General features: G+C 36.8%; 2 protein-coding genes across 3 annotated transcripts in view; both read left to right on the top strand.

Annotated features, from left to right (window-relative positions):
* The window catches only part of SMYD3 (SET and MYND domain containing 3), a 718781-nt gene that overhangs the window by 259203 nt on the left and 443147 nt on the right, over positions 1-16431 (top strand). The window lies entirely within an intron of this gene.
* On the top strand, positions 6710-7219 carry LOC116762023 (60S ribosomal protein L23a-like). Its single transcript, XM_032648670.1, has one exon. It carries the CDS (start codon positions 6710-6712, stop codon positions 7178-7180), a length of 471 nt encoding a protein of 156 aa, XP_032504561.1. The 3' UTR covers positions 7181-7219.

Here is a 16431-nt window from a genome sequence, read left to right as displayed (position 1 = left end):
ACTTCCAGAACTACGTGTAGGGTGTCTTTAATTGTTAGAAGAGCTTAAAGTAGTCGGCATTCAGGTTTTCATTTTAGTTTATTGATCTCTTAAAGCTATTAACTATTATTCAAAGATGGCTACCTTTTTTGGTTTTTATTGAGGTATGAATGACATACAATGCTATATTCGTTTCAGGTGTACAACATAATGATTCAATATTTGTGTGTATTGCAAATTATCACCACAATAAGTCTAGTTAACATCTGTCACTGTACATCCTTACAGACTTTTTCTTTATGAGAACTTTCAAGATTTTCTCTCTTAGCAACTTGCAAATATGCAATACAGCATTACTAATTGTAGTCACCAGGCTGTCCATTACATCCTCTTGACTTATTTATAACTGGAAGTTTGTACCTTTTGGCCCCCTTAACCCATTTTGTCCTCCCCCAACCCTCCACCTCTGGCAACCACCAGTGTGTTCTCTGTATGTATGAGCTCAGTTGTTGTTGTTTTTTTTTAAGATTCCACATATAAGTGAGATCATAAAGTATTTATCTTTTTCTGTCTGATTTATTTCACTTAGCATAATGCTCTCAAGGTCCATCCCTGTTGTCTCAAATGGTGAGATGTCTTACTTTTTCATGGCTGAATAACATTCCAATATATGTATGTGTATTTATTTATTGTTGGTGAGAATAAATAAATTTCTTGTCTTTTTTTTTTTTTTTTTTTGCGGTACACGGGCCTCTCACTGTTGTGGCCTCTCCCATTGCGGAGCACAGGCTCCGGACGCACAGGCTCAGCGGCCATGTCTCACGGGCCCAGCCGCTCCACGGCATGTGGGATCTTCCCAGACCGGGGCACGAACCCGTGTCCCCTGCATCGGCAGGCGGACTCTCAACCACTGCGCCACCAGGGAAGCCCTATTTCTTGTCCTTTTGATAATAGTCATTCTGACAGGTATGAGATATCTTTCTGTGGCTTTGATTTGTATTTCTCTCATAATTTGTGGTGTTGAGTACCTTTCCATGTGTCTGTTGGCCATCTCCATCTGTTTACATCTTCTTTGGAAAAATGTCTATTTGTGTCCTCTGCCCATTTTTTAATTAGGTTGTTTGTTGTTTTACTGTTAAGTTGTTGGAGCTCTTTATATATTTTGAATATTAACCCCTTATCTGATACATGATTTGCAGATATTGTCTCCCATATGGTAGGTTGCCTTTTCATTTTGTTCATGATTTTCTTTGTTGTGAAGTAGCTTTTTAGCTTGATGTGGTCCAGTTGTTTATTTTTGCTTTTGTTGCCTTTGCTTTTGGTGCCAGATGGCTGCCTTTTTAAAGTTTGATTTAGGACAGTTGTATTTACAGTCTAAAGTTTCATAGTCATCTTTAAAAGTATCTATCAAACTTACTTTTTTCTTGTTTTTCTTGGTAAAATTATAAATGCATGAAAATAGCCTTAAGAAATGGAACTTCAGTTGTAATTTAATTTCTGATCCCATTAGACACATGCTACCATTTTGTCAGTGTTACAACCCTATTGACTATTTCTCATGTTACCAGCGGGCTCCTTTTGGATTATTCAAGGTGTTATATAAGTGTAATGATGTCTTACTGGTTTTCTGTAAACTTATGTGTTTGGTCTGGTGAAGATTTATTTTTCAAAATAAAATATTCTCTTATGAAGTTTGCACATTATATGTCTTTACACCTAGCTTATGAGAAAAATTATCTGCATTGCGTGCTGTAGTTTTGCAGTCAACTGAAAATAGTGTTCTGAACTTAGTTGCTTTTCTTTCAGTAGACATTCCATGACAACCAGATTTCTCAAGAAATAGTTGAAGATGTGAGTATTGGACTATGAAAATGAAATTTCAAAGGAGTCACAGTAGACACAAGGTGAGGATAGATTAGATAGTGTTGCCAAATTTGTAGAGAAGTGTTAGACTGGAGAATCAGTATATCATGTGAATATAGAGAAGTCCATTTTTTAAATGTAGATTTCTTAGCAAGAGTTTTTGAGACAATTTTGCAGCTGTGTATCAAGAGAAAGAGAAAGGGGAAAGTAGAGTTGGTGGGAGAATGAAGAAAAAGGGGATGGAAAGGAATGCGTTTGAATTCACCCTGCAAGCACTTAAAATGACTAGTGGACTCCATAATGGCACATTTCCACAAGCAGCTCAGTTTGGAGGCAAGTTAACATGGACCAGATTTGACTACCTGGGGGAACTGCTATCAGCAGAAAAGAGACAAAGTTTAATATAAAAAGGACAAGATCACTGATCTGAGGGGGAAGTAACTTGCAAGTTCATAGAATATCCTATGTAAGAAACAGTTGCCAAAGCAGATATATTGCAGTGAAAGGTAAGGGCAATAGACTTAATGTGACCTTATATTATTAACTGATAAGGAAAACAAGTTTTCAAAGTACATAAACACACATGCACACAACACGCAACACCCACACACATACACACACACACAGAGACAAACTTTTTTTAAAGGGGAAAGAGAAGCTGTATTTTGATGTTGCTTTAGATAAAAACTGTTTAATCATGCTGCACCATGATTCTCAAATATGACTTTAAATGAAGACTTTTACAGAACCTATCATTTCTTTCAGGAATATTTTTTCCAGTGCACTGAGGAAATTAAAACAACAACAACACTGTATAAAGGTCCATTCTGGGCACTTTTTCATGAATTAAAACCTGGGGGAACATTCATGTAAATTTTATATCTTTTCTACATCTTGTGTGGAATGTTGCATAACAATAATAGTGATATCATCCTATGTTTTGTTGCCCTTACAATTTTCACATCTTGTTCATGATCTCAGTTGATCCTCAGAACACTGTGAAGCAGGTAGATGGTTTCCTCATTCTTTAGATGAGGAAGGTGAGGCCAGATTGGTTACATGATTTGCCCAGAGATGTGGGTCTACAATCCAGGCTTTCGGAGCTTGAATGCAGAACTATCACGTAAGGATTAGAACATAAGCACAAGGAAACCCAGGAGCAGCTTTGGTTTAGGAAAAGAAGTATTTAAATACTGATCAGTAGTTGATGGTGGAACAAATGACTCAGACTAAGCTTTATCAGGAAAACCATGCAGAAGAGGCAGCCTTCGTGAACTAGTGAAAGCAGGCACTTAGATCTGAATTGAAGTGAAGTTTCCAGACTTAGAGAAATTAGTTTGTGTGTACTAATTGGCCTGATTTCGTCAAAATTACTTTCCAATAAAATATTGTCTCTGGAGAAGTTTTGAGTTGGAAAGAAGAGCAACTTTTGGATGAGACAGGAAGATTTTAAATCTTGTGAAATCTCTTCAAAATCTAAAATCAGTGCGTCAGAGCCCAGCTTCTGGTTTGTGACCAGACTTTTCCTGTGTATATTACATTGGTTAGAGGGCATGATTTGATTATGTGGTCAGGAAACAGTCTGGGCAAAATCGTTAAATCATCAGTCTTTGTCTTACTGGCCCAAGCGTCGCTTTCTTGTGGTTATTTTTCAGTTTTATGAAACAGTTTACTCCCAAACACTTTCTCAATGACTCAATGTCCTAATCTTTTACTTCAGAATTTGTTATCAAAAGAGATACCCTCACTCCCTGATAACTATTTTTTTTTTTTTTTAAATTAATTCATTTATTTATTTATATTTTTGGCTGTGTAGGGTCTTCGTTTCTGTACGAGGGCTTTCTCTAGTTGTGGCGAGCGGGGGCCACTCCTCATCGCCGTGCACGGGCCTCTCACTGTCGTGGCCTCTCCCGTTGCGGAGCACAGGCTCCAGACACACAGGCTCAGTAGTTGTGGCTCACGGGCCCAGTCGCTCCGTGGCATGTGGGATCTTCCCAGACCAGGGCTCGAACCCGTGTCCCCTGCATTGGCAGGCAGATTCTCAACCACTGCGCCACCAGGGAAGCCCCCTGATAACTATTTAAATTGAGACCCAAACCTTTTTTTTTTTTTACTTTTTTGGCCGTGCCACGCAGCATGTGGGATCTTAGTTCCCCGACCAGGGATTGAACCCGGACTCCCTGCATTGGAGGCACAGAGTCTTTAACTACTGGACCGCCAGGGAAGTCCCCCTGGATTCTTTTAGGAGGAAAAGACTACTAAAAATTTTCAAAGCAGACATTGTAACCCACTTGAATTTATCCCTGTGAAGAAAATAGGTGACACTTAGCTAGAAAATAAAAAGTGTTACAGTAGTTTTTGTTTTCTTTAAAAAGCCTTTTAAGGTCGTGTATTTAATCACAAGAAATGAAACTTGAGTTTTTAGCATTGTACTTATAACACATGAAGTTCGAGATCTGGGGCTCGAGATATTTCCTCCCAAGCTGCACAAGGACTTTGAGATGCCGTAACCTGCTGGAGTCCAGCATCTGGCAACTTGTTATACTGAACAGCTAATTTTTCATTGTGGCTCCTCTGGGGGCTCAGTGCAAAGTCATACGACACAACGAACATAGCGGAGTAGCAGCCTGAATTCAGATCAGCAGCCAAGTGTATTCACAGCTCTATAACCTTCAAGCCTAATAAGGAAGTTGTTTTAGCATTTGGCCTATTAGTACATTTAGTGGTTGGATGTGTAATCTGGGTATTTGACATCTGTAGCTAACCAAGACATATGCTGAATGTTATTTTCTCCATAAAAGCATTTACTTATCTGAATAATTGGAATTCAGATGTCTTCATCCCTACTTCAGATACTATAATCATATTCAACAGTTTAAAATGTTGGAATCAGGCAAGTTGGGCTTGAATTTTGGCAGAAACACTGTGTCATTTGGACATCTTCTCTATGCCTTAGTTTCCACATCTGTAAAATGAGGATGCTAAAAATAGCAACTTCATAGGGCTCCTGTGAGGATTAAATAAAAATTATAGTTATACTATTAATGCACATTATAAAGTGCCTAGTAAGTGCCATTTATTTCATTTGATAGAATTCATTTGTGAATATGAAGCTTTTTTGATCATAACAAATATATAATATATAACATGAATAATTCACTCTTCGTAAGTTTTACTGGCTCTGAAGTAATCTGGAGCATGGATTGAATTTCTCCACTTATGATAATGATGCCACTTGGAAACCTCATTACTTGGGATTGGTGCTCTTTCCACTATGACAGGAACCTTAGCTACTCAAAGAGACTCAGTTGGACTGTCCAGTAGAAAAATGTATATTTGTACTCCAGGTAGGATCTCATTTGAATAACTAGAGCGATGTCCAATTCAATATAATAAAGCATATTTATATTTATTCAATGTAAAGAATACCTTTGAACAATAAATTTTATAAACTATACTTAAAATTCTCTATTTTTCTTTATTTGTACATTATATGTAATAGGTATACTTGAATATCTTTATAATTCAAGTGTTTTTTTTTAAATAAACAGCATTGGTAATCATAATTGTAGGCTGGAGCTTATGAATTGGAGATGTACAGTTTTGGAAGTGCCATTGTTATCAAGGAAATCACCTTCTTTTCACTAAATCAGTGGGGCTTCTTCAAGTTCCACATCTCCAAGCTAACTGGAGTCTTGGTCTTGACCTCTTCTCCTTTGTTGGCAGCTGCCTGGTTCTTGGCATGTTCATTTTGGGTATACCACTGTCAGCCTGGTACCACCCTGGGTGCTAACACCAAGATGGTAATTTTATCAGGAAGAAATAAAAGTGCCTATTTACCCTCTGTAGTCCCCACCCAAACTCCATCTCAAGTGAGCATCACACCCTGATTTATTGTCTTTTTTTATTTTTTTAAGCTGTTGGAAAATAAATTCCTGTGATTTCATGTCACATTTCTCTCTTGGGTCAGAACATCTCGTCAATATTAATGCTCCAACTCAAATGAGAATGCTGTACTAGTGTGTAATTCATACTCTGCACAGGTTGTGACATGATCTTAAGAAGGTGAAGGCCCTAAATCCCTTAGGTTATTAAGTAGAAACCCTCCCATTCCTTAATTATTTAGCCATTTGTTGCCTGCATAGTGAAAAAGATTGCTCTTTAATTCAGTCTGGTCCCTTACATTTGATGAAAAGCTCATTACCCAGTTTTGTCATGGATGAAGCTGTATGTTTGACTTTTTTCTCATTTGTACTAAATTGGTAAGGGCAGCATAGTAACTTGGCTGTCACCTCCCACTCTCCAATTTCATTTTCTGGTAACCTCTCAGGCTTTGTCATCTCTTGAATTGCTTGTCCTTTTTTACATGCCATATCAGTGGTTGGTTCCCATGTGAACTGGGGTCAGCCAGGCTCATGGCCACTGACTTCCCTGGAGTAAACCTTTGTTACAAATTATAGATCTTGTGATAACCACACATAATCAGAGGGAGAGATGGCCATTATTTCTCTTTTCTTCACAGCACAGTCCCAGTAATGAGTTCATTAGATGTAGGACTTCGGTATGTATCAATTTCCATTTGTACGTCTGGCTAGAGAAAATTCTCATTCACAAATGCCCTTGACTTACAAAATAAATTAAGGATGTAATTATTTGTGATACAGGAGGATGCACCATAGTGTTCCTTTAAATCAGAAACCTTACTGAAACTTAGATGTTTCAATCAATGAAGGGAAGGGAAAGGAAGGGGAGAAAAGGAAAGGGTAAAGGAAAGGGAAGTGTGAGCAGATCTACCCTACAGTATGGTATGACTGGGATCATCCCAGAGCTGCACACTTGAAATTTGGTTAAAAAGCGATGCAGGAAGATGGCGCCGAAGGCGAAGAAGGAAGTCCCTGCCCCTCCCAAAGCCGAAGCCAAAGCAAAGCCTTTGAAGGCCAAGAAAGCAGCGTTGAAAGGCGTCCACAGCCACACAAAAAAGAAGATCCAGACGTCACCCACCTTCCAGTGGCCCAAAACACCGCGGCTCAGGAGGCAGCCCAAATATCCTCGGAAGGGCGCCCCTAGGAGAAACAAGCTTGACCACTATGCCATCATCAAGTTCCCCCTCACCACCGAGTCAGCCATGAAGAAAATAGAAGACAGCAACACACTGGTGTTCATTGTGGATGTCAGGGCCAACAAGCACCAAATTAAACAGGCCGTGAAGAAGCTCTATGACACTGACGTGGCTAAGGTCAACACCCTAATCAGGCCTGATGGAGAGAAGAAGGCATATGTTCGACTGGCTCCTGACTGTGACGCTTTGGATGTTGCCAACAAAATTGGGATCATCTAAACTGAGTCCAGCTGACTAATTCTAAATATAAAAGTTTTCGCAAGATATTTTTCTTTGCAGTCAAGATACATGCTGTAGGCTTAGTGGAAGCAAAAGACCCTACGTTCCTGGATCCATATTACATTAAAACTTGGCTCATAAACCAGACCTAAGTTCTGCCCTTTGGACTAACGGATCACCTTGATCCAGCATTCAAGGCCTCGAGCAGTTCCTACCACATGACATCACTCTCCTTCCTGTGCAGCCACAGCCATTTCCCCAAGATAGTATGTTAATTAAGAGACTTGGTATTGAGTGTAACAGAAACCAACTCTGGCTAGCTTAGGTCAAAGGGGAATTAGTTGACAGAACCTTGGATTATTTCATGAGATCAAACAAATTCCTTGGTAGCTAAGTCAGAACTCGTGGACCTTGCACATCCTCTGGAATGCTCCGTTAGATGCGACCACTCCAGCAGTGTCCTGTCTCTGAGTGTCTCTGTTTCAAACCTTTGTACCCTAGAATGGGAATCTGTTTGGACTGGTTTCGGTTAGGCATCAGTCAGCAGGGCCATATAGCTCAGAAATGAGCGTTTGGTAAATGTTTCTAAAAAAGGGGAGATTGTTAAACTAAATTATCTCATGACATGACTGCTCCGTAGTCCAGCTTCTGTCCAATCTTCATCTCTGTATTTATGATGTTCTTTCTACTTGTCCCCTCTGCCAGGCAAAATCTTCTCAATGCAGTTCATGGTCTACCTCCTTTGTGATGCCTTTCCTGACCATCTAGTCAGAATTACAGCATTCTCCTACTTTCCCACAGCATATTACTAATGTCTTTGATTAGGCACACAGCATTATTTTGTTCTTCTGATAAACTGAGATGTTGACTGCTACCAGACAATGATTTCACTTTCTTTCCAGCTGCTAGGAAAGCCAGGGCTAAGGTTTACATTCAATTACTATGGCCTTCTTTAGTCCAAAAAAATTTTTAATATGATCTTTCTCTTCTCTTCCCATTTACCACCTGGCTTTTGTCTTTGTCCTTGTGGTGGGATCCTTGATCTTAATGGTACCTGTGGTTTTATTTCACAAGAAACATGAATAGTAACAGAAAAGACTGCCTTTGTCACACAAGTTCTTTTTTGGTGCCCTTGCAGTACCTGGAATGACTCTGACCACAGCTCTGCTCTCACCTTGGTCTGTCACAAACTATGCCCGTTGTCCAAGGCTTTACCCAGCAGTCACCTCCTTTATTAAGCCTTTCCTTATCATCCCGATCCCACACCAAGATGGCAGAGATATAGACTTATTTTTCCCCTGAAGATACTTTTATTCACACTTTACATAAAACTTAACACATATATTTGTCATTATTATTGTTGATGTTGTTGTTAACATTTTTATTAGGGGTGGCTTAGGAAGGCTGATGGAAATTTGGAGAGGCGGGCTAAAATTTCCCAAGCCTTGGCAACCCCAGTACTGACTGGATTTCAGTTTTGATTCTGCCACTTGCTTCCTGGCTGATCTGGTCAGGGTCAAGTCATTCCCCTTCTCTGGGCTTCAAATAATTTCATTTTTCAAAATGTCTTTATTGAGTGTTACAACTGCAAAGGTGATTATTAAAAGCCCCTGTAAAGCTTTAAATATCTGTAGAACTAGAAGAAGAAGTGAGAGCAGCTCTGTAGCCTCCTAGACTTTTTTTTCACATGAATATATGTAAACATCAAAGCATTTTAACCTAGATTATGTCATGCCGTCCATCCATATGGCAACTTTATTTTATTCCCTTAAAAATATTGATTTCAGCAATACATTAGTATTATCATTTGTTTTATCTGCTGCATCATGAAGAAGAACTATAGTCTAACAATCCCCTATTGATGAAAGTGCCCTTTAAATTTTAAGCTTTTCTTAAAACTAGGAAAGTAATATATGCACATAGTTTTTTTAAGTATAAAATGAAAATGTTCCTCCAACATTACTCTCTCTGAAAAAAAAACAAACACTTCTAAAATGTATTATTTTTGTTCTTCTGATGCCTACCATCATAGTTTTGAATAATATGTTCCTACATTTCTTGATTTTTCTTATAGTATTATTTTACATTGCCATAAACTATTAAATTCTTTTCCATAACTAGAACTCAGTCCTCTGTACTTTCTCATTAGTTTAGTTTAGGAGGCTAAAAAACCAATAGACAGCATTTACAATATTCTAATTATATAAATATTATTAAGCATAGAACTAAGTATGGTGGCAAGGTGAACAGACCCACAGAAGAGGAAATGCCATTAATCCTGTCTTCTTTAAAGGAGAATATTCCAAGAATCAAGGTCAAGTGGATTCAATCTGCTGCTGTTGTTTCTGACATCTCAAGTTATCTTTTTTCTTAGATTCTTTGTCATTTCATTTAAGTAACTCTCCAAATATTTATTTTTCATATAGGAATTGTGGATAGTATTAAATGGCTTATATCCATGCATATTTGAATATTTTTTATTGTTGCCTTAATTAATAGATAGTTTTGACAACAAAAGATTTTTGGCTAAAGTTTTTTTCCCTGAGAACTTTGAAAATATTGCTCCATTATCTTCTAGAATCCAGTGTGGCTTGTGAGAAATGTAATTTTAGTGTAGTTCTTGTATCTTTTTCAGCTTACAGTTTTCTTTCTAGAAGTATGTAGGGATACACACACACACACACACACACACACACACGCACATTTTTTAATCCATGGAATTATAACTGAGAATAGTAATATCTGACTATTAGATTATTTTTTTAATCTGACCCAACACATAGTGAGTTTTTTCAGTCTGAATACTGGTATAGCTTTTATCGGCTTTGTGTAGAATTCTTCTATGATTTCATTTATTATTTTCTCCCCTCTGTTTTGACTATTATCTGCTTCTGAAAATCCTAATAAAAAGATCTTGATCTTCCTAGATGTTAACCTCAAAGTCTTATTTCCGAAATTATCCATTACTTAGACTTTTTTCATACATATTTGGGGAGTTTTTCTGAACTTTACTTTCAAAGTCAGTCTTTGGCTATATTTATTCTATTAGTTTGTCCATATATTGAATTTTTTCTTTTTTAAATCATGGGGCAATTCTTAGGAAAAAGTTTAACTATTTCAATATTGTTTTGATTCCTACCTTGAAAAGTTGGTGCAGAAAGAATTCTTAGTTCATGGACAGAGAACACAACAGATTGAGCGTTAAGTCAGAAAGAAACATTTTAAAGGTTTTAAAATATTTTTTTCCCTCTTACTTGGAGGTAAAAGGTGATTATTTCAAGGGTAAAAGCCAACTCACCTCTCAATCTAATGTGAAATACAACCTGAAATGTAGCCTATCGTCAATAAAAACTTTATACTCTGTCCATGCATACTTTTGGGTCGTATGCGTAATTTGGGTCAAATTTAAAACATATGTCCAGGCAACCGCAGATTCAATCGACCACTGTTACAGATTTTGCCTAGCCTAGTGGTTTAGGAGAAGGATAATAATAGATAAAAAGGAAAATATACATTAAGAGAATCTCTGCTAAATTAGTTTCCATGTAAAAAAATATTTTATTATCATCTCTTATACACAGGAAACATTAACACAAAACACTTCCCTCCTTTGTTTTATTGAACTCTAAAAATATGCTATAAAAGGGGTTAGCTACAGTTCACGTATCAGCTACTCATCACTCAGCTCCCACACCTGAAAGAGTCCAAGGAACTTAAATGCAATTGCATTGCACTTTTCACTTTCTTGAGTGACCCCATTTAAAATGCACCTTGAGACTAGCTGCAGAGTAGAATTTTTAATTCTGAAGTGCTGACTCACTTCATTGGAGAGAATGAGGTTTCCAATTTGTGAATGTGAAAGAAGTCCTGATTTTCTGGATCATTTTCCTCCATTCACTTTCAATAATGCTACCCTATAAATAGGATTTAATTCACGCAAATCAGCAAACTGAAAGTACCAGTGGTATATACTGTAATAATTTATTTTCATATTTTTAAATGCCTTATTATTAATGGAAAATAGCTTTAAAGGCATCCATGATATGCTCCACAGCTAACTCAATTTGACAGTGAAAGATGCTATGTTGGTCTGTAATGGCAGATATAAAATTTACACCATAAGAGCTGATCTTCTGCATATATAATCACATTCTTTGTGCTTCATATTTTTCCGTACTATAAAAAGGGACAGGAAGCACTACTAACACTGCTTTTACTGAATTTTTCCACAGTGTTTTCTGTTGCCTACTATAAATATTTAAACATCTGTTTTTACTGTCAAGTTACGTTTTCTATACAGAAAAAATATTTCAGTTCTAATATGAATTGGGTTTATATGAACTCCATCTAAACATTATTCGTGACATATTCTGAACGCATACAAAAATGATAGCTTAATGATCTTCAAAATGCTGAGGTTTCAAATTTCTATAATTCTCCTATCAGACCAGGCAATGTGTTCATCTCTGTGTGGCAGCCTGCCTTTCAGGCATCGTTAATGTTTTAGATTTTCATAAATTCTGCTATGGCCAAACAGACCAAGAACCTGGAATCTATAAAGTAGCTGAAGGAATTAAACAGCTACTAGCTTTTATTTTTTCCTTATGGTTTCATCTCCAAATAAAGTGAAACTTAAAAATTAGAATAAAGATTGGGAACAAAAATACTTTGGAACAGGCTAAAGTATATACTTTCTACTATATTAAGAAAAGAGCAGACACTCAACACCCTCGGGATAATCCCCAGCCCCCAAAGGGAGAGAGAAGTGAAACATTTTATAAATGAAACATCTCAACAAAATAATAGCAACTTGTATCTAAGAGGTAAAAACTTGAGATTTAAAGTAGAAAATGTTTGAAAAATGTTGTGGCTCTGAGTAAGCCTTATGACATTTCTACACCACCCTTGAGTGGTGGTACTCATCCCCACTGAGGACCTTATTTCTCAGTATTGCAAAGGTGATTCTTTCATGGTCAGACTTTACTCTGAATACTGTATGAAAAGTTACAGCTACAGTTTTTCCAACTCTGTAAGTGCAAGTTCAACCATGTAATCATAGATAACATAGAAGGCCAAGGTCTCAGTCAATTGCTAATTTAACCATGTTTTCCTGCCCAGATATTCATTTGTTTTTGGTGATGGTAATAACGAAATTTTTTAAATGTACTCATTTATTTGTTTTTCATTTGGTTGTTTAATCATATTTGTGCTCCAGTTTGTTCCATAGAGGGTTTGAGAAAGCCTACAGTAAAAGTACATATGGCACATTAAAAATATCCAGGACAGGAAAACAAAATTTAAATAGGAAACCAAGACCAGAACAAACCCCAAGACACAAAGACTCAGGACCTTAAGTTCAGCAAATATTTTGTTCTTCTGATAAACTTCGATGTTGACTACAACCAAACAGTGATTTCACTTCCTTCCTTGTTGGGGAGCTCTGATAGGATGTGGCACTGCCATGAAACTGATGAGTGGAGATGGCTCCCTCTATATGTATATTTCCCCCAGAGCCTTGCTGTTGCCCATCTGAGGACCACAATTGTATTTAATTTACCTACATAGCCATGTATGGTTATGTATCCCTAAGCAGACTATAAGTAATTTGAGAGCAGGGATTATATTTTATAATTCTGCATCTTCCTCAGTTGAATAACACAATAGTAAGTATATAGGTAGGGCATTGTAATCTGGCTTGAAGACAATGTGTTATTCATATTCCAGCAGAAATTGATAATGATTCTTCAATTTCGGTGAACTGGAAGGTGTTAAATATAGGATGATTAGGACAGAAACTAGTGTATGGCTTATGACACTTTCTTTTTTTTTTCCTAAAAAAATTTTTTTTGTAGCAGTTTATCTTATTTCATTATTTTATACAGCAGTTTCTTATTAGTTATCTATTTTATACATATTAGTGTATATATGTCAATCCCAATCTCCCAATTCACACCCCCCCTTGCTTTCCCACCTTGGTGTCCATATGTTTGTTCTCTACATCTGTGTCTCTGTTTCTGCCTTGCAAACCGGTTCATCTATACTGTTTTTCTAGATTCCACATATATGTGTTAATATATGATATTTATTTTTCTCTTTCTGACTTAGTTCAGTCTGTATGACAGACCCTAGGTCCACCCATGTCTCTACAAATGACCTAGTTTTGTTGCTTTTTATGGCTAAGTAATATTCCATTGCAAATATGTACCACATCTTCTTTATCCATTTGTCTGTTGATGGGCATATAGGTTGCTTCCATGACCTGGTTATTGTAAATAGTGCTGCAATGAACATTGGGGTGCATGTTTTCTTTTTGAATTATGGTTTCCTCTGGGTATATGCCTAGTAGTGGGATTGCTGGGTCATATGGTAATTCTATTTTTACTTTTTAAGGAACCTCCATACTGTTCTCCATAGTGGCTGTATCAATTTACATTCCCACCAACAGTGCAAGAGGGTTCCCTTTTCTCCACACCCTCTTCAGCATTTGTTGTTTGTAGATTTTCTGTTGATGCCTATTCTAACCAGTGTGAAGTGATACCTCATTGTAGTTTTGATTTGCATTTCTCTAATAATTAGTGATGTTGAGCATCTTTTCATGTGTTTGTTGGCCATCTGTATGTCTTCTTTGGTGAAATGCCTATTTAGGACTTCTGCCCATTTTTCGATTGGGTTGTTTGTTTTTTTAATATTCAGCTGCATGGGCTGTTTATATATTTTGGAGATTAATCCTTTGCCCATTGATTCATTTGCAAATACTCTCTCCCGTTCTGAGGGTTGTCTTTTCGTCTTGTTTATAGTTTCCTTTGCTGTGCAGAAGCTTTTAAATTTCATTAGGTCCCAGTTGCTTATTTTTGTTTTTATTTCCATTACTCTAGGAGGTGGATCAAAAAAGATCTGGCTGTGATTTATGTCAAAGAGTGTTTGTCCTATGTTTTCCTCTAAGAGTTTTATAGTGTCTTGTCTTACATTTAGGTCTTTCATCCATTTTGAGTTTATTTTTGTGTATGGTGTTAGGGAGTGTTCTAATTTCATTCTTTTACATGTAGTTGTCCAGTTTTCCCAGCACCACTTATTGAAGAGACTGTCTTTTCTCCATTGTATATCCTTGCCTCCTTTGTCATAGAGTAGTTGACCATAGGTGCGTGGGTTTATCTCTGGGCTATCTATCTTGTCCATTGATCTATATTTCTGTTTTTGTGCCAGTCCTATATTGTCTGGATGACTGTAGCTTTGTAGTATAGCCTGAAGTCAAGAAGTCTGATTCATTCAGCTCCGTTTTTTTTCCCTCAAGATTGCTTTGGCTATTCGGGGTCTTTTGTGTCTCCATACAAATTTTAAGATTTTTTGTTCTAGTTCTGTAAAAAATGCCATTGGTAGTTTGATAGGGATTGCACTGAATCTGTAGATTGCTTTGGGTAATATAGTCATTTGCACAATATTGATTCTTTGAATCCAAGAACATGGTATATCTCTCCATCCGTTTGTGTCATCTTTAATTTCTTTCAAAAATGTCTTATAGTTTCCCGAGTACAGGTCTTTTACTTCCTTATGTAGGTTTATTCCTAGGTATTTTATTCTTTTGTTGCAATGGTGAATGGGATTGTTTCCTTGATTTCTCTTTCTGACCTTTCATTGTTAGTGTATAGGAATGCAAGAGATTTCTGTGCATTAATTTTGTATCCTGCAACTTTACCAAATTCATTGATTAGCTCTAGTAGTTTTCTAGTGGCATCTTTAGGATTTTCCATACATAGTATCATGTCATCTGCAAAGAGTGACAGTTTTACTTCTTCTTTTCCAATGTGTATTCCTTTTATTTCTTTTTCTTCTCTGATTGCCATGGCTATGACTTCCAAAACTATGTTGAATAATGGTGGTGAGAGTGGACATCCTTGTCTTGTTCCTGATCTTAGAGGAACTGCTTTCAGTTTTTCACCATTGAGAACAATGTTGTCTGTGAGTTTGTTGTATATGGCCTTTATTATGTTGAGGTAGGTTCCCTCTATGCCCACTTTCTGGAGAGTTTTCGGCATAAATGGATGTTGAATTGTGTCAAAAGCTTTTTCTGCATCTATGGAGATGAGCATATAGCTTTTATTCTTCAATTTGCTAATATGGTGTATCACACTGAATGATTTGCATATATTGAAAAATCCTTGCATCCCTGGGATAAATCCCACTTGATCATTGTGTATGATCCTTTTAATGTGTTGTTGGATTCTCTTTGCTAGTATTTTGTTCAGGATTTTTGAATCTATATTCATCAGTGATATTGGTCTATAATTTTCTTTTTGTAGTATCTTTGGTTTCGTTGTCAGGGTGATGGTGGCCTCGTTAGAAGGAGTTGGGAGTGTTCCTTCTTCTGTTATTTTTTGGAAGAGTTTGAGAAGGATGGGTGATAGCTCTTCTCTAAATGTTTGATAGAATTCACCTCTGAAACCATATGGTCCTGGACTTTTGTTTGTTGGAATATTTTAAATCACAGTTTCAATTTCATTACTTCTGATTGATCTGTCCATATTTTCTGTTTCTTCCTGGTTCAGTCTTGGAAGGTTATACCTTTCTAAGCATTTCTCCATTTCTTCCAGGTTGTCCATTTTATTGGCATAGAGTTGCTTGTAGTAGTCTTTTATGATGCTTTGTATTTCTGTGGTGTCCATTGTAACTTCTCCCTTTTCATTTCTGATTTATTGAGTCCTCTCCCTCTTTTTCTTAATGAGTCTGGCTAATGGTTTATCAATTTTGTTTATCTTCTCAAAGAACCAGCTTTTAGTTTTATTGATCTTTGCTCTTGTTTTCTTTGTTTCTATTTCATTTATTTCTGCTCTGATCTTTATGATTTCTTTCCTTCTACTAACTTTGGGTTTTGTTTGTTCTTCTTTCTCTAGTTTCTTTAGGTGTAATGTTAGGTTGTGTATTTAAGAATTTTCTTGTTTCTTGAGGTAAGATTGTATTGCTATAAATTCCCCTCTTAGAACTGCTTTTGCTGCATACCACAGGTTTTGGATTGTTGTGTTCTCGTTGTCATTTGTCTCTAGGTATTTTTTGCTTTCCTCTTTGATTTCTTCAGTGATCTCTAAATTATTTAGTAACGTATTGTTTAGCCTCCATGTGTTTGTGTTTTTTATATTTTTCCCCTGTAATTTATTTCTAATCTCATAGCATTGTGGTCAGAAAAGATGCTTGATATGATTTCAGTTTTCTTAAATTTACTGAGGTTTGATTTGTGACCCAAGATGTGATCTATCCTG

This window comes from Phocoena sinus, chromosome 1 (genome assembly GCF_008692025.1).
Source record: "Phocoena sinus isolate mPhoSin1 chromosome 1, mPhoSin1.pri, whole genome shotgun sequence".
Classification (NCBI taxonomy): Eukaryota; Metazoa; Chordata; class Mammalia; order Artiodactyla; family Phocoenidae; genus Phocoena; species Phocoena sinus.
This window is presented reverse-complemented; position numbering and strand designations above follow the sequence as displayed.

Bases quoted from the DNA above. Each gene is read 5' to 3' on its own strand.
- LOC116762023 (XM_032648670.1), top strand. From the start codon at position 6,710: ATGGCGCCGAAGGCGAAGAAGGAAGTCCCTGCCCCTCCCAAAGCCGAA.